The sequence below is a fragment of the Mirounga leonina genome, unplaced genomic scaffold (assembly GCF_011800145.1).
Source record: "Mirounga leonina isolate KUSES-001 unplaced genomic scaffold, KU_Mleo_1.0 Mir_172, whole genome shotgun sequence".
In the NCBI taxonomy this organism is placed as follows: domain Eukaryota; kingdom Metazoa; phylum Chordata; class Mammalia; order Carnivora; family Phocidae; genus Mirounga; species Mirounga leonina.
The window spans coordinates 6,829,151-6,850,644 of NW_023270442.1; the positions used below are offsets into that span (position 1 = coordinate 6,829,151).

The 21,494-nt window shown below is 41.5% G+C and overlaps 1 protein-coding gene and 2 non-coding genes across 3 annotated transcripts in view; all 3 read left to right on the forward strand.

The window, feature by feature from the left end:
* The first annotated feature begins 1,377 nt into the window (after positions 1 to 1,377).
* On the forward strand, positions 1,378 to 1,484 carry LOC118018918. Its single transcript, XR_004681512.1, has one exon. It is a non-coding gene; the product is annotated as a U6 spliceosomal RNA (small nuclear RNA).
* A 16,265-nt stretch (positions 1,485 to 17,749) lies between these two features.
* On the forward strand, positions 17,750 to 17,892 carry LOC118018916. The gene has a single exon (XR_004681510.1). It is a non-coding gene; the product is annotated as a U4 spliceosomal RNA (small nuclear RNA).
* A 1,370-nt stretch (positions 17,893 to 19,262) lies between these two features.
* Positions 19,263 to 21,494, forward strand: part of JAM2 (junctional adhesion molecule 2) — a 61,870-nt gene continuing 59,638 nt past the window's right edge. The window contains exon 1 of the mRNA XM_035017518.1: positions 19,263 to 19,544. Coding sequence (XP_034873409.1) covers positions 19,478 to 19,544 — 67 coding nt within the window. The 5' untranslated portion in view covers positions 19,263 to 19,477. The remainder of the gene's footprint in view (positions 19,545 to 21,494) is intronic.

Here is a 21,494-nt window from a genome sequence, read left to right on the forward strand (position 1 = left end):
TGTCATCAAATAAATTACCCTTCAAAATTAAAAATCATAGGGACTCTGAATAATTTTCACTACTAAAACAAAAGCTCCCTAGAGTTTCTGTATTTAACTTGTGTGTTTTGGTTGTTTTCTTGCCACAGAAGCAGAAGGCAAGCAAAGGCATCCAAGTAAAATTATAATTAAATCTCACTGGTAAGTTTTTATCAAACTATTAGATCTTATTTGTGTAAAAAAAAAAAAAAGAAGTCTATATTCCTTCCTAAATGTATATCTATAAATGCCTTAATTAAAAAAGATTTTCAAAGCAATAGCTAACATTATACCATAAGGAACTAGAATAAGAAGACTAAAGCTAGCAAAAGGTAGGAAATAATAAAGATTAGAGCAGAGATCAGTGAAATAGAGAACAGAAAAACAATAGAGAAAGTCAATGAACCAAAAGTCAGTTATTTGAAAAGATAAATTTTTTCTTGGTTAGCTAAACTGACCAAGAAAAAAGAGAGAAAACACAAATTACTAAAATCAGGAATAAAAGAGGGAACATTACTACCAACCTTATAGTAATAAAATAGATTATAAGGAAAGCTATGAACAACTATATGCCAACAAATCAGGTAACTTAGATGAAATGGACCAATTCCTAGAAAGACACAAACTACCAAAACTGACTCAAGAAAAAAAATCAAAAATCTGAATAGGCCTATAACAAGTAAAGAGATAAAATTAGTAATTTAAAAAATTTCCTACAAATAAAAGACCAAGTTCAGATAACTTTACTGGTGAAGTCTACCAAATGTTTGAGGAAAATTAATACTAATTCTTTGCAAACTCTTCCAAAATATAGGAGAGGCAGGAACACTTTTTAGTTCATTTTATGAGGCCAGAATTATTCTGATACCAAAACCAGAAAAATATATCACAAGGAAAAATAAAACCACAGACCAAAATCCCATATGAATATAGATGCAAACAATCTTCAACAAAATACTAGCAAACTGAATCCAACAACATATAAAAAGATTACATACCAGGACCAAATGGGATTTATCCCAGAAATTCAAGGGTGGTATAATATATGAATATCAATCAATGTAATACACTATATATAATAAATGACCAAAAAAACACATAATAATCTCAACAGATGCAGAAAAGGCATCCTTTCTTGATAAAATCCAACATCCTTTCTTGATCAAAACACTCAACAAACCAGGAATAGAAGTGAACTTGCTCAACCATCCACAGTTAACATCATACACGATGGTGAAAGACTGAATACTTTCTCTTAAATCAGGAACAAGAAAGAAAAGAATGTTCACTCTTTCACTTCTGTTTAACATCATACTGGAAGTCATATCCAGGACAATTAGGCGAGAAAAAGAAATAAAAGTGCTCACTTCAGCAGCACATATACTAAAATTGGAACAACACAGAGAAGATTAGCATGGCCCCTGAATAAGGATGACACACAAATTCATGAAGCATTCCCCCCCCCTCAAAAAAAGGAAGGAAGGAAGGGAGAAAGAAAAGCATCTGGATTGAAAAAGCAGCAGCAAAAATATATTTGCAGATGACATGGTATTGTACATAGAAAATCCTAAGGAATCCACTAAAAAAGTATTAGAACTAATAAAGTACAAGAAGGTTGCAGGATATAAGATCAATATAAAAAATCAATTTCTATTCCTATAGACTAGCACTGAAAATTCTGAAAATAAAATTAAGAAAACAATCCCATCCCATTTACAATAGCATCAAAAAGAATAAATCACTTAGGTATAAACTGAGTAAAAGAAGTGCAAGACTTGTTCACTGAAAACTATAAAACATCACTGAAAGTAATTAAAGACCTTAAAAAATGGGAAGATATCCTATGTTCATGGACCAAAAGACTTAATATTGTCAGGATGGTAATACTCCCCAACTTGATTTGTAGATGCAGTATAATCCCTATCAAAATCCCAGCTGGCTTTTGAAGAAATTGACAAGATGATTGTAAAATTCATACAGAATTGCAAAGAACCCAGAATAACAAAACGATCTTGAAAAAGAAGAACAAAGTTAGAAGACTCATACTTCCTGATTTCAAAACTTACTACAAAGCTACAGTAATTAAGACAATGTGGCACTGGCTTACAGATGGACATATAGAATGGTGGAAAAATTGAGAGTCCAAAAATAAATCCTTACATTTATGGACAATTGATTTTTGACAAATGTATCAAGACATAATAGGGAGAGAATAATATTTTCAATAAATGGTGCTGGGACAACCGGATATCCACATGCAGAGAATGGAATTTATTTACCAAGATATATCTCCCATACCAGACAACATACACAAAAGTTATATGACTACCTCACAACATATACAAAAAGTTAATTCAAAGTGAATTACAAATCTAAATGAAAGAGCTAAAACTAGAAAACTCTTAGAAGAAAACAGGAGTAAATCATTTTGACCTTGAGTTAAAGCAGTGGTTTCTTAGATGTAAAAAAAAAAAAAAGCATAAGTAAAAAAAGAAAAAAGAAATTGTACTACATCATACTTTGTGCACAAATCATCAAGAAAGTGAACAGATTTCCACAGAATGGGAAAAGGAAATTTGTAAATCACATACCTGACAAGAAATTTGTATCCAGAATATATTTAAAAAACACAACCCAATAACAAAAATGGGGCAACTAATCTAATTAAAAGTGGGCAAAACATTTGAATAGACATTTATCAAAGAAGATACACAAAATAACCAGCAGGCATGAAAAGCAAGGAGAAGATGCTCAACATCATTAACCATCAGCGAAATGCACGTCTAAACCAAATGAGATACTACTTCACACACATTAGGTTGGCTTTAATTAAAAAGGCAGTTTTGACAAGAGCTGAGGAGAGTATGGAGACACCATAACCTACACACTGCTGGTGGGAATGTCAAGCGGTACGGCTGCTTTGGAAAACAGTCTGGCAGTTCCTCAAAATGTTGAGCGTACAGTTATCATGTAACCTAGCAATTCAACTCTCAGGCATACACCAAGAGAAATGAAAACATACATCCACACCAAAAACCGTACCTGAATATTCATAGCAACATCAGCCATAATAGCCAAAAGGTGGAAACAACCCAAATGTCCATCAACTAATGGATGAAAAACAAAATGTAGTGAATCCATACAACAGAATATTATTCACCAGTGAAAAGGAATAAAGTACTGATACATGCTACAACACGGATGAGTCCAGAAAACATTATGCTAAATGAAAGAAGCCCATCACGAAAGATCACATAGCGTATGGTTCAATTTATATTAAGTGTTCAGAATAGGAAACTATATAGAGACTGAAAGTAGGTTAGTGGTTAATTAGGACTGGGGAAAGGGGGTTGAGAGTTGGGGGTGAATGCTAACGGATACTAAGTTTCTTTTAGGAGAGACTAAAATGTTCTAAAATTAGATATGGTGATGGTTGGGGCGCCTGGGTGGCTCAGTTGGTTAAGTGGCCAAATCTTGATTTTGGCTCAGGTCATGATCCTGGGTCCTGGGATAGAGCCCTGTGCCTTGGAATCTGGTTGGGATTCTCTCTCTGCCTCTGTCCCTCCCCCCCACTTGCTCGTTCTCTCTAAAATAAATAAATAAATCTTTAAAAAAAAAGATGTGGTGATGGTTTCACATCCCCGTAAATATATTAAACAACACTGAATTTATGTTTTAAATGGGTAAATTGTATAGCATTTGACTAATATCTTTTTTTTTAAGATTTTATTTATTTATTTGTCAGAGAGAGACACAGCGAGAGAGGGAACACAAGCAGGGGGAGTGGGAAAGCGAGAAGCAGGCCTCCCGTGGAGGAGAGAGCCCGATGTGGGGCTGGATCCCAGGACCCTGGGATCATGACCGGAGCCGAAGGCAGATGCTTAGCGACTGAGCCACCCAGGCGCCCCTTGACTAATATCTTAATAAAGCTGTTTTGTTTGTTTGGGGTTTTTTTAAGATTTTATTTATTCATTTGAGACACACGCAGAGAGAGAGAGAGAGCATGAGCAGGGGGAGAGGCTGAGGGAGAGGGAAAAGCAGGCTCCCCACTAAGTCAGGAGCCTGATGTGGGGCTCAATCCCAGGACCCTGGGATCATGACCTGAGCCGAAGGCAGACGCTTAACCATCTGAGCCACCCAGCCGCCCCAGTAAAGCCGTTTTTTAAAAATTCCCAACTAGTCTGGTTGGCCTTTTGACAGGATACCTTATTCCCAGTCCCTTGGGCATCACACTTTCCTGCCTCTTACCGTCAACCTTGGCACGCCCTAGAGGAGGCCAGTTGAGTCCTGATCTCCTAAAACCACCCCCAAATTAGTTGCATACAACCAGCATGAACCACCAGTAAGAGCACAGCTCCAGAGCTAAGCTGCCTTTGTTCAAATCCCTGCTCTCCACTTCTTAATCCTTGACTTGTATTAGCTTATTTGCACCTCACGTTTCTAATTAATCATTAAAAATTGGAGTAATTATAATACCTTGTAGCACTTGGGGACAATTAAAGCATTGGCATTCAGCTCATTAATGGGTACGCTCAAGGAGGTCGGTTTTTGTTATCGGGAGTAACCTTCACACTGTGACCCTCATGGGTGGGACTCGTTCTGGCCCAGATTTGGATGATTTCTCATTTTATTTCACATGGAGATGACAACAGGTGCCTTCACTGGGCTCCCTAACCTAGCAGAAGGCACTAGATCTCCCTGCTACACCGTGGGTTGGCCACATAGCCATTTGGATATGGGAGGTAGTTTAGCACATATCCATAGTTAAATGGAATTATGCGTTTTTAATTAGAATATTCTCTGCATCAAGTGTGAGCTAAGGGGACTCATTACCTCATTCTTAGAAAAATAATTACACATAAATAAGAGTATAAAGAAATGCATTTAGAAGGTAGTGAACATTTAAAACATCAGGAAAAGGGAGTGTATTTACAATTCCAGTTTGTAAATCTCTCACTTATTTGTAATCAGATTGTTTTTTATTCAATTCAGGTTAATTTTCCTGTTGGTATAAGTCATCTCTGATAATCATTCTATATTTATTCTCATCCCTTTCCTTTGCAATCCACAATATTTAGATGCTCGACAAGCTGGAAAATTCAACCCAGCGTCTTCTACAATAAAAAATTTCCATCACGAGGACGCCTGGGTGGCTCAGTTGGTTAGCGTCTGCCTTCGCCTCAGGTCGTGATCCTGGAGTCCCGGGATCGAGCCCCGCATCGGGCTCCCTGCTCTGCGGGAAGCCTGCTTCTCCCTCTCCCACTCCCTCTGCTTGTGTTCCCTCTCTCGCTGTCTGTCAAAAAATAAATAAAATCTTTAAAAAAAAAGAGTGGCATGCTCTATCAACTGAGCCAGCCAGACACCCCCCAACCATGACATTTTAATATCACTGATATACAGTTGACCCTTGAACAATGTGGGGGTTAGGAACACCAACCCCCCACACAGTCGAAAATCTGCACATAACTTTTGATTCCCCCCAAAACTTAACTCCTAATCGCCTGCTTTTGACCAGAAGCCTTATGGATAACATGAACAGTATATTAACACATAGTTTATATGTTACATGTATTATATATTGTATTCTTACAATGAGGTAAGCTAGAGAAAAGAAAACGTCATTAGGAAAACCATAAGGAAGAGAGAATACATTTACAGTACTGTATTTATCAAAAAAATCCACGTATAAGTGGACTTGCGCACTTCAAACCCCTGCCGTTCAAGGATCAAGTGTACTATATATCTGTTTAAGCTTTTTTACCTCCAACAAAATAATTTCCTCCGCCTTGGGGGCAATATTGCACCCATTGACAACTGATGGCCTTATTCTAGTATTCAAATTTCATATGGTAAGAGAAAGTCAGATGAACTAACTTCCTCCTGCCACCTGTTATTTCAGTAGCAGAAATGCATTCGAAAAACATTCGATTATTGCTGTGCTAATTCGGAGTGGTCCACGGATCAGCAGCATCACCACCACTGGGTATAGTTGGTTAGCAATGCAGACTCTCGCCCCACCTCAGACCTACTCCATCAGCATCTGCGTTTTAACACGATCCTCTGTTAATTCAGATGCCCGTTAGCCTGAGAAGCATTGGTTTACAGGACAATCCTCTACTCAGCTGGGAAACATTAAGATAATGTGTGAATGGAAAAAAGATGCATAGGCCCTAAAACTAGTTTTGTTTTTTTTTTTTAAAGATTTTATTTATTTATTTGAGAGAGAGAATGAGAGACAGAGAGCATGAGAGGGAGGAGGGTCAGAGGGAGAAGCAGACTCCCTGCCGAGCAGGGAGCCCGATGCAGGACTCGATCCAGTGACTCCAGGATCATGACCTGAGCCGAAGGCAGTCGCTCAACCAACTGAGCCACCCAGGCGCCCCCTAAAACTAGTTTTTAAGTAACCCACAACTTCTTCTCAAATTCTGAGTCATACACCAAGTTTCTTTGGTCATCAATATTATTTTTTAAATGTACAACTGGGTGTGTTTTGTTTGAGAAACGGTAATTTCATTTTCTTCTAAGCAAGTGAAAAATCCCCATGAGGCCTCATCTTGCTGCCCCGCCTCCTCACCCCACCCCCCGCTGTTTCTTTCCCAAAAAGCAGGTGTGTTCCAATTAGTTGGAGAGAACAAGATAAATAAAGAGAAGTTTCTCTTTTTCTCCCCAATGAATTAGCCTTCCAACTTCCAGTCAGGGCCTCCATAAAATTAAGCTTGTTTTGTCAGTGATAATTTCTCTTGGATCAAGTAAGTGGGTGGAGCAGGTAATAAGGCAAAGAGGTTTTATCTACTTTACCATTTCGAAGAACCAGCAAGTCAGCATGCGGGAGAGAGGATACTGAATTAATTCAATACACTTTGGTTCCTTATTTATAAAAATAGAGTTAATTTTTTAATTAATTTTTGAGAGGATAAGAATGAAATTTTGAAATGTGTGTGAAATAAATGAAAATTCTTAGCCATACAGAAAAGAAGACCTAGCATGACAAACACCATGGACCCACCGCCTACATTAACAATCTGCCGCATTTAAGTGCTTCTGTATTTTTTCTGAAGCATTTTAATATGAATTATAGATAGATGACAGTTCACCCTAATCTTTCAGGGTTTTTTTTTAAATAAGGATTTTTTTACATAAGACATGAGTTTTACTTAACTGAGACTTTTGAGGTTAAAACAAAGCTTCCATTGTTATTCCCATCACTTTTTCCCCAACCAGCAGGAGATGAGAAAAAAAAACCTGGACCTGTTAGAATTGGCCCAAGTACCAGCAGCTGAGACTTTATTTTTTGATGTTTCCAGAAGAGCCTTGACAGCAGAAAGCAAAGTTCTCTTTAATTCTACACTGTTGACGAAGACCGTGGTCAAGTTAGGCGAAAAGCAAAAGCTCTCCTCATGGAAAAACGCTGTGGAAGATTTGGCTCAACACCAGCCACTTTTTCTTAGTTAAGACTCTCAGCTAACATGTCGGAGCTTTTAAATGCAGAAAGAAGGGAGCTTGGAAAAGAGGTAAGAGGAAGATCAGAGGAGAGAAGACACAGAGTGTCTTATAAACCCCAACTCAAATGCCAGGCAAAAGGCATCTCTCCCTTCTATCTCCTGATATCCCTTTCTATTCTAACACTTGACTTCCTAGGATAAATTTAAATATATTTTATTTATTTTTAATTTATCTGACAGAGAGAGACACAGCGAGAGAGGGAACACAAGCAGTGGGAGAGGGAGATGCGGGGCTGGATCCCAGGACCCTGGGACCACAATCAGAGCCGAAGGCAGACGCTTGACAACTGAGCCACCCAGGCACCCCTGAAGATATTTTAAATAGTTAATGAGACGCGTGTGTTGGTGCGTGCGTCCGTGCGTATGTGTAGTGGCTGGGGGTAGGAAGAGAAAGGAAAAAATCTGTAGTAGTTGAGTGGAGGTCGCTTATCATATTGACATCTTTCCAGCAGCAATATATGGTATTGTTTTTAGAAGACTGGCTTATTCTTCATTTTTAAATTGAAAGACTAAAACATAAAGTTGTTCAGTTTTATTGTTGAAAGTGCCTTTACAATCACATACCTCAGTCCCATCTTCTACATATGAGGAACTGAAGTTCCAGAGGGGTTAGGTGTCTTATCTAAGAGTGTATCTAGGAAAAAAGAAATGTTGCTTCTGGAATGGCGTGTGTATCCTCACTTTTGACTTTCAGGACTCCAGGATGTTTGGTCGCTATCCTAGGAAGGAATAACCAGGATGGCCACTTACCCCAGGGGCTCTAACCCGGGCATCCTGCTTGTTAAACAGCATCCATCCCCATGGGGCATTTTCAAAGCCTCCAGTGTTCCCCATCATTGTGTTCACTGGCTCCAAGCCAGCAGACAAGCATTTGAACTTCTGTGCCTGGGATGATGCCTAACACTTCAGGGAATCAACAGCCCGGCTTTCTTTATAATATTACATTTCCAGGAAAAAAATATATTTCTGAAAAGTGTTCTAATTCCTAAGAGGATTTACATCTAAAAGGCACAAGGCAAACCTTAAAAATTCAGTGAGATGACAGGGTTTTAAAGGATATCATGTGAGAAAATATGCCCTCTCTTGACTTTTCAAAAAAAAAATAAGTCTTGGCTTGTGCGGTGGACAGAATGTTGTCGCTTAGAGTATTATCAGTGTCGAAACTAAATGTTAATTTGACTTCATCAGAGCCCAAAAGAGCATTCTGGAAAGACTGAAACTATCCACCTGGCCTAAAGGAGACAGATCCAAGAACACAGTGGAATTCCTAAATCTTTGCGAGTGAAAAGGCATAATTCTATCCCTTGTCCTTCCCATCCAGTTTTTGCCAGAGCAAGGTAGATCAAGTTCATTTGTGTTCTCCAACACCTTCCCAAGGATCTTAAAGATGAAAGAATGCAGTTGAGATGCTGGTAAGAAAAGTTCTTTTAAGTATAGAGTTCCATCAGCATTAAAAATTTGATGATTATGGGGCATCTGGGTAGCTGCTCAGTAGCAAGTCTGCTTCTCCCTCTCCCTCTGTGATCTCTCTCTCTCTCAAATAAATAAAATCTTTTTTTAAAAAAGAATTTGATTATGCAAAACATTAAAAAGTTTATACAGATCTATTAAAGAAAAATATGTTTGGAATATAAATATCAAATAAATAATAAACAGCCTGTTTTGCTACACGCATTTCTATTTATCTGCCTCAGTTGGAGTACATACTAAATTCCATACTTCAAAAGAGTGCCTTGAGGACTAGGCCCAAAGAGGACTAGGCTACTATCTTTTTCTTTCTGTAATTCAAGAAAAATTAACCAAAATGCAAAGAATATTTTTTAAGTCATGTTTTTCTTTGTTGGCACAATGGCAGAAATACTCTTTTGGAAAACAGTCAGGTAAGAGACTGTACTACTAAAAACTCAGTACTGCTATTGCCGATTTGAATCAAAAGCTTGCCAATTTTTTACCCACCAACTACCTTGAGGAATTAGACAAGAGCACAAATGTATAAGAATGTGCATCACAGTACGTGCTATGGTGAGTGCTGTGAATTGTGTAAGACTGATGAATCACAGACCTGTACCCCTGAAACAAATAATACATTAAAAGTTAATTTAAAAAAAAGAATGTGCACCACAATTTATGATGTTAAAAACCAAAACAACCTCAAAGTATATAAAATACGAATCTGTAATATAATTATTATATCCCTACAGTAAATGCTAAGTCACCATAAGGACCCATGCTGCAGCAGATTGATTGACTTGGAAAGATGGTTACAAGAGTGGAGGGAACATGGCAGTGTCAGACTTGGAACCATGTCCTTCGGCCACTGACCAACTGGGTGTCCTGGGGCAATCTTTTGGACCTCACTCCTACCCTTACTTCCTCCGGTATACAATCAAGGAGATAATGGAAATACAGTACTTAGCAATGAGATTAGCGTATAGAGATATTGAAGCTATTGACTTTACAAAGATATTGTTAGGTGCTATGGATCGAAAGTTTGTGTCCCCTCAAAATTCACATATTGAAACCATAATCCCAATGTGATGGTATTTTGGAGGTGGGGCCTTTGAGAGGGAATTAGATCATAAGCGTGGAACCCTCCTGAATGGGATTAGTGCCCTCATAAAAAGAGGCCAGAGAAGCAGCCAGTTCTCATTCTGCCATGTGAGGATACAATGACAAGGTGGCTATCTGCAACCCAGAGGAGGACCCTTGCTAAAAACTGATCATGCTGGCACCTGGATCTTAGACTTCTGGCCTCCAGACTTTGAGAAATAGACTTCTGTCGTTTAAAGCCACCTAGTGTCTGGTCCTTTGTTACGGCAACCTAAAGAGACCAAGTTATTGGGTTAAAAAAAAAACAACTTACAGTCCAGTCACATTCTCATCAAAGATATAGGGATCTGTTTATTCATCCAGTAGTCAAATATTTATTGAGCATTTAATAACTGACACTTTGTTAGGAAAAGAGGCTATAATAAAGAAATGAAAATCAGATGAACTCTGCCTTCATAGGGTCCAATCTATTACTAGTGACTGAGTGTGACCACTTGAGTTTAAAATCCCAGCCGTGATGCTAGAGAGGAAGGGGGTAATTCGAGCTTGCAACAGTAGGATTTGATCCAATTGGGAAAGGCAGGGAAGTTTCCTAAGGAAACTGCAGTTTAGCAGAGACAGAAGGATGAATAAGCTTTGACCAGAGGACAGGGGTGTATGGGAAATAGTGCACATAAATGGTTAAGCACATTGAGTCTGGAGTGAGCCAGGTGCTATTCCAAACCTCCCTCTGCCACCCACAGGCTGTTGTGATTCTGGTCTGTGGCTCATTCTCTCTGTCCCAATGACCTCACCTGTAAAACAGACATAATAGCTTTCCTTATTGAACATGATTGTCGTGAGAGTTAGAATAGAATAAATGAAAAGAGCTTAGCACGGTGCCTACTACTTGGAAAATGTTTAATAAATGCTAGATAACACTGACAGGGGGGAGAAAAGAATGAAGATCCAAGTGCAAAGGGGGAGCAGGGTATGCAAAAGCCCTCTGGGAGCATGATGACAAAAAGGGAAGGAAGCCATGTTGGTCAATCTGCTTTTATTCTGAAAGCTCCTGGAAGCCACTGAAGGATTTAAGCAGTGGGCATTCCATTGTCTCCATCATTCTCCCTCTCAACCTTGGTGCTACAGCCCCGCCCTCCAATGCTCATTCTTGTCACAAGGCCCTCACACATGATGTTTCCTCATCATAGACTGTTCTTTCTACCTGTCTTCTCCTACCTCCTTCAGATTTTAGGCCGTGTCACTCCCTCAGAGAAGCGTTCCCTGACCTCCCAACCAGGTGAAGCCTTATTAACAGCTACCCTAGTGTGCAAGCTTGCTTTGCCTGATTGAAGTCTACCTCCCTAACCTACAACTCCAGAGATGAGACACTGTCTGTTAATGTGCTTCGTTGTGTCCCCAAACATTAGCACAGTGGTTGGTCTCTAATTTCATATTTCATATTAGGTAATGGAAGACAGAAATGTTGAAAGAGAAGGAGGAAGGTTAAAAAAAAAGTGGAGAAAAAATGAGGTAGGGTGAAGAAGTGATAAAATCGACTCAATTTTAGACTTAATTTTAAAATTTTAAAATCAACTTAAATTGACTGTGGGTGGCCCATCTATGTACAGATGTTCTAAAAACAGGGAAAAGTGATCTGGAGTTTGTGAGATCTAAGCTAGAGAGATATGTCTACTAAGGAGTCGTTAGGACATGGGAGAAAACCCAAGCAAGGGAATGGGGAATAGCAGGGCCTGTGGCGACAGATGGTTTGGGGTCACTATCTGCATGAATGTGGGCAGGTTGCTAAGTCCCTAGGTCTCCTTTGAGAACCAGAGAAGGGTAGTACCCTATCACAGCCAGCCACACACCCAATAGCATGCTTCCCATATGTCTAGCCTGTCTCATACCCAGCCGGTCACCCAGAGTACCCTGAATATTAATCATACAGAAATGAGACTCTCCTATTGGCTTGTACTGGAGTTTCTCAAGTACGGACTGATATCTGTCAGTTATAGATGGGGCTGTTAAAATATGCATCATTTTACCTTTCCCTAGCTCCTGCACTGGGTTGTACAGAGATCCAAAGAGAAAATGCATATGAAAGGACTTTCAAAATCTCAAAAGAAGTCAAACAAATGAAGATGTCATTATCATGACAGAAATCAAGTGACAACATTCATGATGTCTTTTTCTTCATCCTAGGGGAAGAGAGAAATGCATTCCATTGGAGTCCATCTTTTCAGATACATTAGCAGTTAACATAGGTCTTGGAAGTACGAAAACCTGGGTTTACATCTGGCTCAGTGATTTCCTAGTTGCCCAGTCCTGAGTCAGGGACTTAATTTTTTTAAGTCTTTCTTCTCATCTGTAAGATAATAATAACAGCACCACTTCACAAATTTGTTTATTAGATAACACCTATGAAGTGCTTTGCACAGTGCCAGGCATAAGTAGTACTTAATAAATATTAACATTTATTCATTATCATTATCTTTAGGAGTGTTCTGGAGAGCAGTGAGCAAATGGAAGAATCACTGAATCTTGCCCAAATTCTTTCAGCATCCTCTCATCTGGGCTGTATTGCCCCAGATCCAAGATGTTGAGTTAGATGGCAGAACTCCCTGCAACTCAATGGAGAGTTCTTACCTTCTCCACTCACTCTTTAATTAAGGACATATATGAAGTGTACTCGTCCCAGGCAAGGGGAGAAATCAGGTGATAACTTGGGTCAAGTTGTACACAGAAAGGCAAACCTGTTCCCAGACAATGCAGAGGGCTCCATGCTGTTTTGGGGACTGCATCAAAAAAGATCACAAGTGTTCATTCCAGGCCTGGCTGTCCTCTTATCTTGCCGTGTGATCTTGAGTAGGTCATTTCACCCTTTGGGTCTCATTATTTATCATATTTTATTTTTTTAAAGATTTACTTATTTAAGGGCACCTGGGTGGCTCAGTCGGTTGAGTGTCTGCCTTTGGCTCCGGTCATGATCCCGGAGTCCCGGTATTGAGTCCCGCGTTGGGTTCCCTGCTCCGTGGAGACCCTGCTCCTCCCTCTGCCCTTCACCTTGCTCATGCTCTCTCTCTCTCTTTCTCTCAAATAACTAAATAAAATCTTTAAAAAGAAAAAGAGGGCGCCTGGGTGGCTCAGTTGGTTAAGCAACTGCCTTCAGCTCAGGTCATGATCCCGGGGTCCTGGAATCGAGTCCCGCATCGGGCTCCCTGCTCTGCGGGGAGCCTGCTTCTCCCTCTCCCACTCCCCCTGCTTGTGTTCCCTCTCTCGCTGTGTCTCTCTCTGTCAAATAAATAAATAAAATCTTAAAAAAAAAAAAAAAAGAAAAAGATTTACTTATTTACTTGAGAGAGAGAACAAGCAGGAGGAGGGGCAGAGTGAGTGGGGGAAGTAGACTCCCCACTAAGTGGGGAGGTCGCTATGGGGCTCAATATGGGGCTCGATGCCAGGACCCTGAGATCATGACCCTGAAATCATGCCAAAGTCAGACGCTTAACCCACTGAGCCACCCAGGCACCGTCATTATCTATCATCTTTAACTGTGACATGAGAAAGGGGAGAAATGGAGAGAGGAATGGAGTTGTGAATTATCTCTAAGTTCTCCCCAAGTTTTGGTTGTCATGATTCCATGCTTATAGACTAATTGGTGCCTGTCCATTCTTCATTGACCCTAGCAAATGTTTGTTAGATGCTAGCTCCTCCCTGAAGGAAATTTCATGTACAAAAAAATCATTTTCATATTATCTAATTCCTTATGAAATTGCTAATTGTCACTCAATAAAGAAGCCAGCCATTGAGTTGGTAATAAATGTGCTTTTAAAAAAGAAAGAAAGCATTAATAATTTACTGATTGCTGGTGAAGTTCACTTAGTTGGCACGTCGAACCACCTTAGTGATGTTAAGTCATTTGAGAGCAAAAATGTGAAAGAAAGATATTCCTGCTTGTAGTAATTAGAACCAGGGTCTAGTGAGGGTTTTTTTGTTTGTTTTTCTTGGAAGAAAGTTTTGCTATGATGTACCTGAAGAAAGACGTCACTTTGGGAGAGTAATGAAGGCTACATGCTGGAGACACTGTGGGTTTCTCTGAATAGGTTTATTTGGCTTGAAAGGGATGTGGTTTGAACATGAGCCATGAGTGTGCTTGTGGGCATATCAGAATGAAATGTTGAAATGAGGATTATTCCGGAAAATGATCTGAGGAGAAAATAATGAGGGATAAGTAATGAGGATCCCATTAGTTAAAGACCTTAAATTCTATCCATAGTTTAAAATTATAGGAGAGACACTTGGGAATTTGTGTGGTTCTGGAAATGACTTTTTTTCCTTTTCTCCAAATTGCAGAGTGTAGACACACTTTCCAGCACCTTCTCCACACCCATGAAGAAAAATAACCCAGCCAACACAGAAATACCAGATCTGAGGTGTTGTGAGAAGTCCCTCAATTTAAACCCAGCCCTTCTCTCTATTGCCTGTTTTAGTAAATGTGCCTTGACACCCTCCTCAACATTACCTTGAATTCAGAATTAAAGTGGGTGGAAAGAATAAAAAATGGTACGATGTCCAAAAGCACCAAGTCCCCATTTATGTTAACCTGACAAAACTGTTTATAGTGTCAGAGTGATTATGACACCTGGGGAGAGGGGGAGCCCAATATGATCACAGAGAGTAAAAGCGAGTTTGAGGGACTCCCTGTATTTCCTCTTCATTCCTCCCTACAAGCTGCCCCATGCTCCCTGGGGCAAGGATTCTTACAAGCAGAACAATAATGAAAGCAACTCCCAACCACTCATCGATGAAGCAATATTAACTATTGCTATTCCTTTCATCATCTGGCTCCTGATGTTTGTAAGCATTTCATTGTTTGTTTTTATCTTATGCACTAGTTATATACCTTATTAAGTATAGAACACAAGTCTCTTAAGTTTTTTCTACAAATTTTTCAGAGGCTTGCTTTCTCTATTGTCCAAGTGGTCAATGCCTTCATAATTGCTAACTGCAGGAGAAATTCTCAATCCCCTTTTTGGCATGGGATGCTATAAACACCTCTTTCCTTATTTCTCTCCTAGTTTCTCTCACACTTTCTGACTTCTCTTTTCTGTGATCTTTCCCTAGGTCTTCTTTTGTTTTAATTTTGTTGCTAGATTTTGCTTTTTTTTTTTTTTTTAGAGCAGTTTTAGGTTCACAGAAAAATGAAGCAGACGGTTACAGAGACTTCCCATATACCCTCCCCCCATTATCAACATCCTCCTACCGGAATGGTATGTTTGCTAAATTCATAAACCTACATGGACACATCATAATCACCCAGAGTCCACAGTTTACATTAAGGCTCACTCCTGGTGTTGCACATCCTATGGGTTTGGACAAATATATATTGACATGTATTCACCACTGTAGTATTATACAGAGTAGTTTCACTACCCTAAAAATCCTCTGTATTCCACCTATTCATCCCTCTGTCTCCCCTAACCCCTGGAAACCACTGATCTTTTTGCTGCCTCCATAGTTTATACACTTTTCCAGAATGTCATATAGTCAGAATCAAACAATATGTAGCCATTTCAGTTAGTGGCTTCTTTCACTTAGTAATATGCATTTAAGGTTCCTCCAGGTCTTTCCATGGATTCATTTCTTTTTAGCTCTGATTATTATTCCACTGTCTGCATGTACCACAGCTTATTTATCCATTAGCCTACTGAAGAACATCTTGATTGACAATTATGAATAAAGCTGTTCCATGAGCAGGTTTTTGTGTGGACATAAGTTCTCGACTCCTTTGGATAAATACCAAGAAGCATGATGGTTGGAGTGTATAGTGTGATATTGTGATATAATAAGAAATATATATTTGGTCTTCATCTCTGATTCCTTGTACAGAGCCTCTAAAATCCTTGTAATTTCCTGAGTGATGGGGTGATAGGAGCATCTTTGGTTATAATGTTTGATCTTAGTCCCTGTTTCCTAATATAAAAACTTCTAAGACACTTGGGAATCTCCAGAATCATGAATGTCTTTTGAATGCTAATGAGATGTCTAGTGGCTGGGGGCCCCTAAATAGCTTCAGACTGGGGGCTGGTCACTAGAAAGCCCAAGGCATGATTAGAGGGTTAGAAGTTTAGCCCTACCCTACACCCCCAGAGAGGGGAGAGGGGCTGGAGATTGAGTTAATCACCAATGGCCAGTGGTTTCATCAATCATACCTGCCTAATGAAACCTCCATAAAAACCTCTAAACTACAGGGATCAGAGATCTTCCAGGTTGGTGAATGTATCCATATGCCAAGAGGATGGCACACCCCAAAAGCTCCTGTGCTCAGGACCTTCCAGACCTCACCCTATGTACCTCTTCATCTGGCTGTTCAGTTGTACTGTTCTTTATAAACAGGTAATAGTAAGTCAGTACATTTCCCTGAATTCTGCGAGCCATTCTAGCAAATCAGTCAACTCATTTCAAACCTGCTGGAACTATGTATGCTCCCTGTGTTTCTTATTCAGTTAATGTGCTATTTATAACTACCACATACATCCATCCAGGCTACAAAACTCAGTTACCTTCTCCCCTTCATCACCTCTATACCTAATCGATGACCTAATCCTGCTACCCAGGTTTATGAAATATCTTTTGAATCTACCTGCTTCTTTACTTACCCCATTTACTTCATACCTCATCTCTTTCTAAGAATATTGCAATAGTTTTCAGACTTGTCTAACATTCTGATTCTCTTATCCCTAATCCAGTCTATATTTCCATATGAGTCATCATATGAAGGCAGCAATGTCTTATAGAACTTTCTGAAATGATGGAAATGCTCTATATCTGCGCTGGCCAATAGGGCAGCCATTACCTCCTATGTTGCTATTGAGAACATCAAATATGGCTAGTATGACTGAAGAATTGAATTTTAGGTTTAACTGATTTCAAATCTACATAGCTTCATGGATCTAGAGGCTACCATATTACACAGCACAGTTCTAAAACGTGGATTTTTTTTTTTTTCATATCCTACCCTAGTGCTTTCAAAAGGTCTTTAACTATAGGATAAGGTCTAGCTAGAGTTTCTAGTATGGCACTGAATGACCCCCATAATCCAATCCCCTCTTCAGTTCTTGCCACCTCTTCTGCACCAATCCCACATATAAACTGGCACTGTAGAACACTGCTTTACCTAAACAAGCCGTAATTTTTAGATCTTCCAGCTTTTGATCCTGCTGTATCCTCTACCTAGAGTGCCCTTTGCTTATTTCATTCCTTTCAGAATCTGTAACTTTCCACGCCTAAATAAAGCCATGCACACACCCTCCAACAGAGGAACATTCCCTTATCCCTGACCTTGAACAAGCCAGTAGAATCTCTCAGCCCAGTTTTCTCATCTGCAAAGTGGGAGTGATAATATTTTCTGCCTTACAGAATTGTTGGGGGATTAGATTAGCACTATCCAGACTCCACCACTGAGAAAGCACTCAATAAGAACTGCTGTTACTTTTTTCTGTTCTCCCACAACACTTATCATGTAGTATTAGAGGTCTTTCCAGATGGGACTCTTTCTCTCTCTCAAGACTATGAGCTCATGAGCAGCAAAGACTCAGTCTTGTTCATCATTGTACACCAGCATCTACCACAATGTAGCTATTTGGCAAATGCATTAACTGGGTGACAAATAAGGGAGTGAATCAATTATTCACATAGTAAGCTTTGCGCAGCGGCAGTATCATACCCAGTGAGGTTTATCCGAGACGCGATTATTGCTAATTGAAAACAATTATTCACTTAGGATGTCACAGAGTACTAATTTTAAAAAGTATGCCCTTTTTTGTGTGTATCTTTAGGGAGGAGCCAGAGAGATATACAGTGGCAAGAATGAGAAAAGAGAACGCCATCAACTTCTCTTGTAAAGCATTACATTTTTCTGGTTGCTACCCAGAAAAACTGGCATAAGCCTGTTGTTAAATCTGTGTCCCCTCTCCTTGCTTGACTGGAGTATAGCTCTAACGTTTTGGCCATTTTGACTGTTTGGGTCCTCTGCCCCTCCCTGCCTTGGGTATCAAGCTTCTATCACTGTCACCAAGGAAACAGCAGGGATGTCTCCTTCCTCACAGCTCTGCATATCTCAACTCTGGTCGCCTTTGTCCAGTGAGCTAAATTCTTCATGTGCACCCCACTAAATCAACTCTCTTCTATTAAGTATTTTATTCATTATTCTACCTTTAAAAAAAAACACACACACACAAAACTAATGTATAACAATTTCTTCTCTTGAGAAAGGTCCAGATCTGTCACTATTCTTGAATGCACTAGACATTTTTGGTCCCTGGGAGCAAATACAAAAATTGTCTGTTTAGCCCTTGGAGTGTGTACAGTGTAAGTGCAGGTCAATTTTAAAGAAGGCAACAGAGCATTCATAATGGGTCTCCCTTTTAAAAGCACAGTAAACCAAAAATAAACCTGACAAAGGGCAGCTGTAGAGTTTTAACATGTGGAAAACTCCACAGGCAGCAGTTATATAACTGGAAAGAAACATGATAAATATTTTACACCGTTAGATGAACTTCCAACTCTGACACGTGAAAAGCAAAGAACACAAAACACACCTCAACTCTCCGAAGAGCGAAAAGCTTACACTGAGAAGGGGCCAAGGCTATTGCTAAGATCGGAGCCCTGCCTTCTAGCAAGAGTCTTGATTGCTTTTTCTTTTTTCTTCCTCCGGCGTCCAAGGCGGAGCCGGCGAACCCCATCTCCCCCCCCACACACACACACCCCGACCCAGCGCCTCCCCCGCAGCTTCGCCCGTTGGCCAGAAATGTTCCAAAAATCTCCACCCCTAGGCTGAAAACCCAAAAAGTTTTGTGCCAGGAGAAGGAAGAGAGGAGTTGGAGCGAGGCCGGCGGAGTCGCCCTCCACCGCCGCCTCCCCCCAGCCCCCGCGGCCCGCGCCTCCCGCCCCCCGCTCCTCGCCCGGGGGACAGCGCGCAGCCCCGCGCCGGACCAGACACAAAGCCGATCAATCCCGGCGGCGCGGGGCGGGGGACGCCCGCCAGGGCTTCCCTTCCGCCCCTCGCCTCCTCCTGCCCCCTCATTAGCACCCAGCCCACACCTCGTCCGGCATCCACGGCCCACCCCTCCCACACTCACCCCACAAAAGCAATAGCCCAGCCGCACCCCCGCCCCCGCCCCCGCCCCCCGCAGCCCGGGGACAGGCCAGACCTGCCCCTAGGCTGCCCGCTGAGGAGGCGCCCCCCGCAGGGGGAAACTGACTTCCATCAGGGCCCGCCCACCGCTCCCCTCCCCTCCCCTCCCCTCCCCGGAGCGAATCTCTCCCGCACTCCCGCCCAGAAGTCGAGGGGCCCCCGCCCGGCCTGCCGCGCTCCGGCCGCCGGGACCCTCGGCCTCCGAGCAGCAGCCAGTCCGGACCCCGGGAAGATGGCGAGGAGGAGCCGCCACCGCCTCCTCCTGCTGCTGCTGCGCTACCTGGTGGTCGCGCTGGGCTGTGAGTTGCTGGGGTACCTCCACCCTCCCGCCCGCGCGTGCCGGGACCCGGCCCCCCGACCTCCAGTCCCTGGACGCGGCGCTCGCGGACCGTATCTCCGGGGCCCGGGGCTGCGGGTGCGCCGCGGGGCGTCTGACTTGGCCCCCAGCGAGCGGGAATTGGGGCGCAGGCTGGCGCGGGGGCGGTTTGTTCGGCTTACTGTCAGTAGCATCGGACTTTGTCAGTTCTGGGTGGAGGAAATCCACAGCCCCCACCAGCAGGTTTCTCACCTTCTTCCAAGGTTCGGGTACGTCTGCAAAGACGCAGGGACGCGAACAGAAGGCAAGAACTCACGAACTACTGGGAAGATGCTAGGGTCTCAAGATGGCATCGCGGGGGGGCGGGCGCCGGCCACACGCGAAGCGCCGGAGAGGGAAGGGGGCAGTGTTAGAGTTGTCTTGCTTTCTGAGGCTTCCTGCTCTCCCGGCAAACCGCGGCGCGCGTGTGGGGCGGGGGGTGAGGGGAGTTCGTGGCCGCTGAGCCGGAATTACCTTTATCCTCTCCACCTGCGCCTCTACACTCAGTCAGGGGAGTCTGGTCTGGGGACTCCAGCCAGCTGCTGTGTCCTCGGGGGACGTCCCCAGGAGCGATTGTTAACAAGAGGCAGAAGCTGAATGAACGGGTAGCGGGAGGACGTCCCAAAGCCTGTTTCACGGGGTGGTTCTAAACAGGATTTTCGCGGATTCTGGGCTCATGAGATTTAAAATCCTGGGAACGTTTCCTATCAGTTTGTTTTCTTCCCGTTAACTTTTTAGGAAAACGGAGGAAATCGAAATAGATCTTAAGCTCTTAGGCAATGAAGCCCTCCTTTTTTCTGTTGTTTTCCTTGTTTTCCTTTTTCTTGCTCTTTTTTTCTCCCCCCCCCCCTTTTTTTAATAGAATGGGTTATTATTGTTGCTATTCAAGTTCTGGTAATATTTAAAATAACCCGCCGGATGAGTGTCTAATACCGTAATACAATGACTTTTTCTCACGCTCTTATTGCCGAAGCGAGTATCGCTGAATTCAACGTGATGTGAGCTTTGTTCCTTAGTGGGGGAGGAAGGTGCCAGTTGTCTAAGTGAAGGGGCATGTGCTGACCTATGTTATAGAAAATCGAACCAAGAAGGCAGATCTTCACAATAAAACCATTATGCAATTTTGAAATTGGTATCGTGTTGGACACACAAAGAAAAAAGTGCAGTAATGGTAAAGGGCAACAAAGAGACAGGCTGGAGGTATTGTCACAAAACTGCTGGGAAAGTTATGTATTTTGTTGACGATCCTAAATTTCAATTTAAAAAGACTGACTTTAGAATTGCTACTAATTAAAAACAGAGAACATGGTTTTACTCTTCTATTCTTATTTAGTGATCAAAAGAGAAATACACCCTAAGTTTGAAAGTGTAGCCAAGAAATAACCAAGAGGCAAACACGGGCTTAGATGAATGAGCAGAATAGCCTCTTCTTCAGACTGGGTAGATCAAACCATTGGCTCGTCTAACCCTGACTCCTATGGGGGAATAATTTGGGAGTATGTGTGGATCTTTTCTATGCTGTTCCCAGGATGCCAAAAGGTCTGGCATTGCAAGAATGTTTTCTTTTCTTTGTTTTTTCTTTTTAATAAACTTAGTTATTTTATAACAGTAGATTTAAAGAAATATTGTGAAGATAGTATGGAGAGTTCCCATATATACCACATCCACTTTCTCCTTTTATTAATATTTTATGTTAGTATGATACATGTCATAATTAATGGAGCAACTTTGGTAATTATTATTAACTAAAGTCCACACTTTATTCAAAGTTCCTTCATTTTTTCCTAATGTCCTTTTTTATTTCAGGATCTCATTCAGGGTACTGTATTACATTTAGCAGTCCTGTCTCCTTAGGTTCCTCTTAGCTGTGACGGTTCCTCAGACTTCCCTTGTT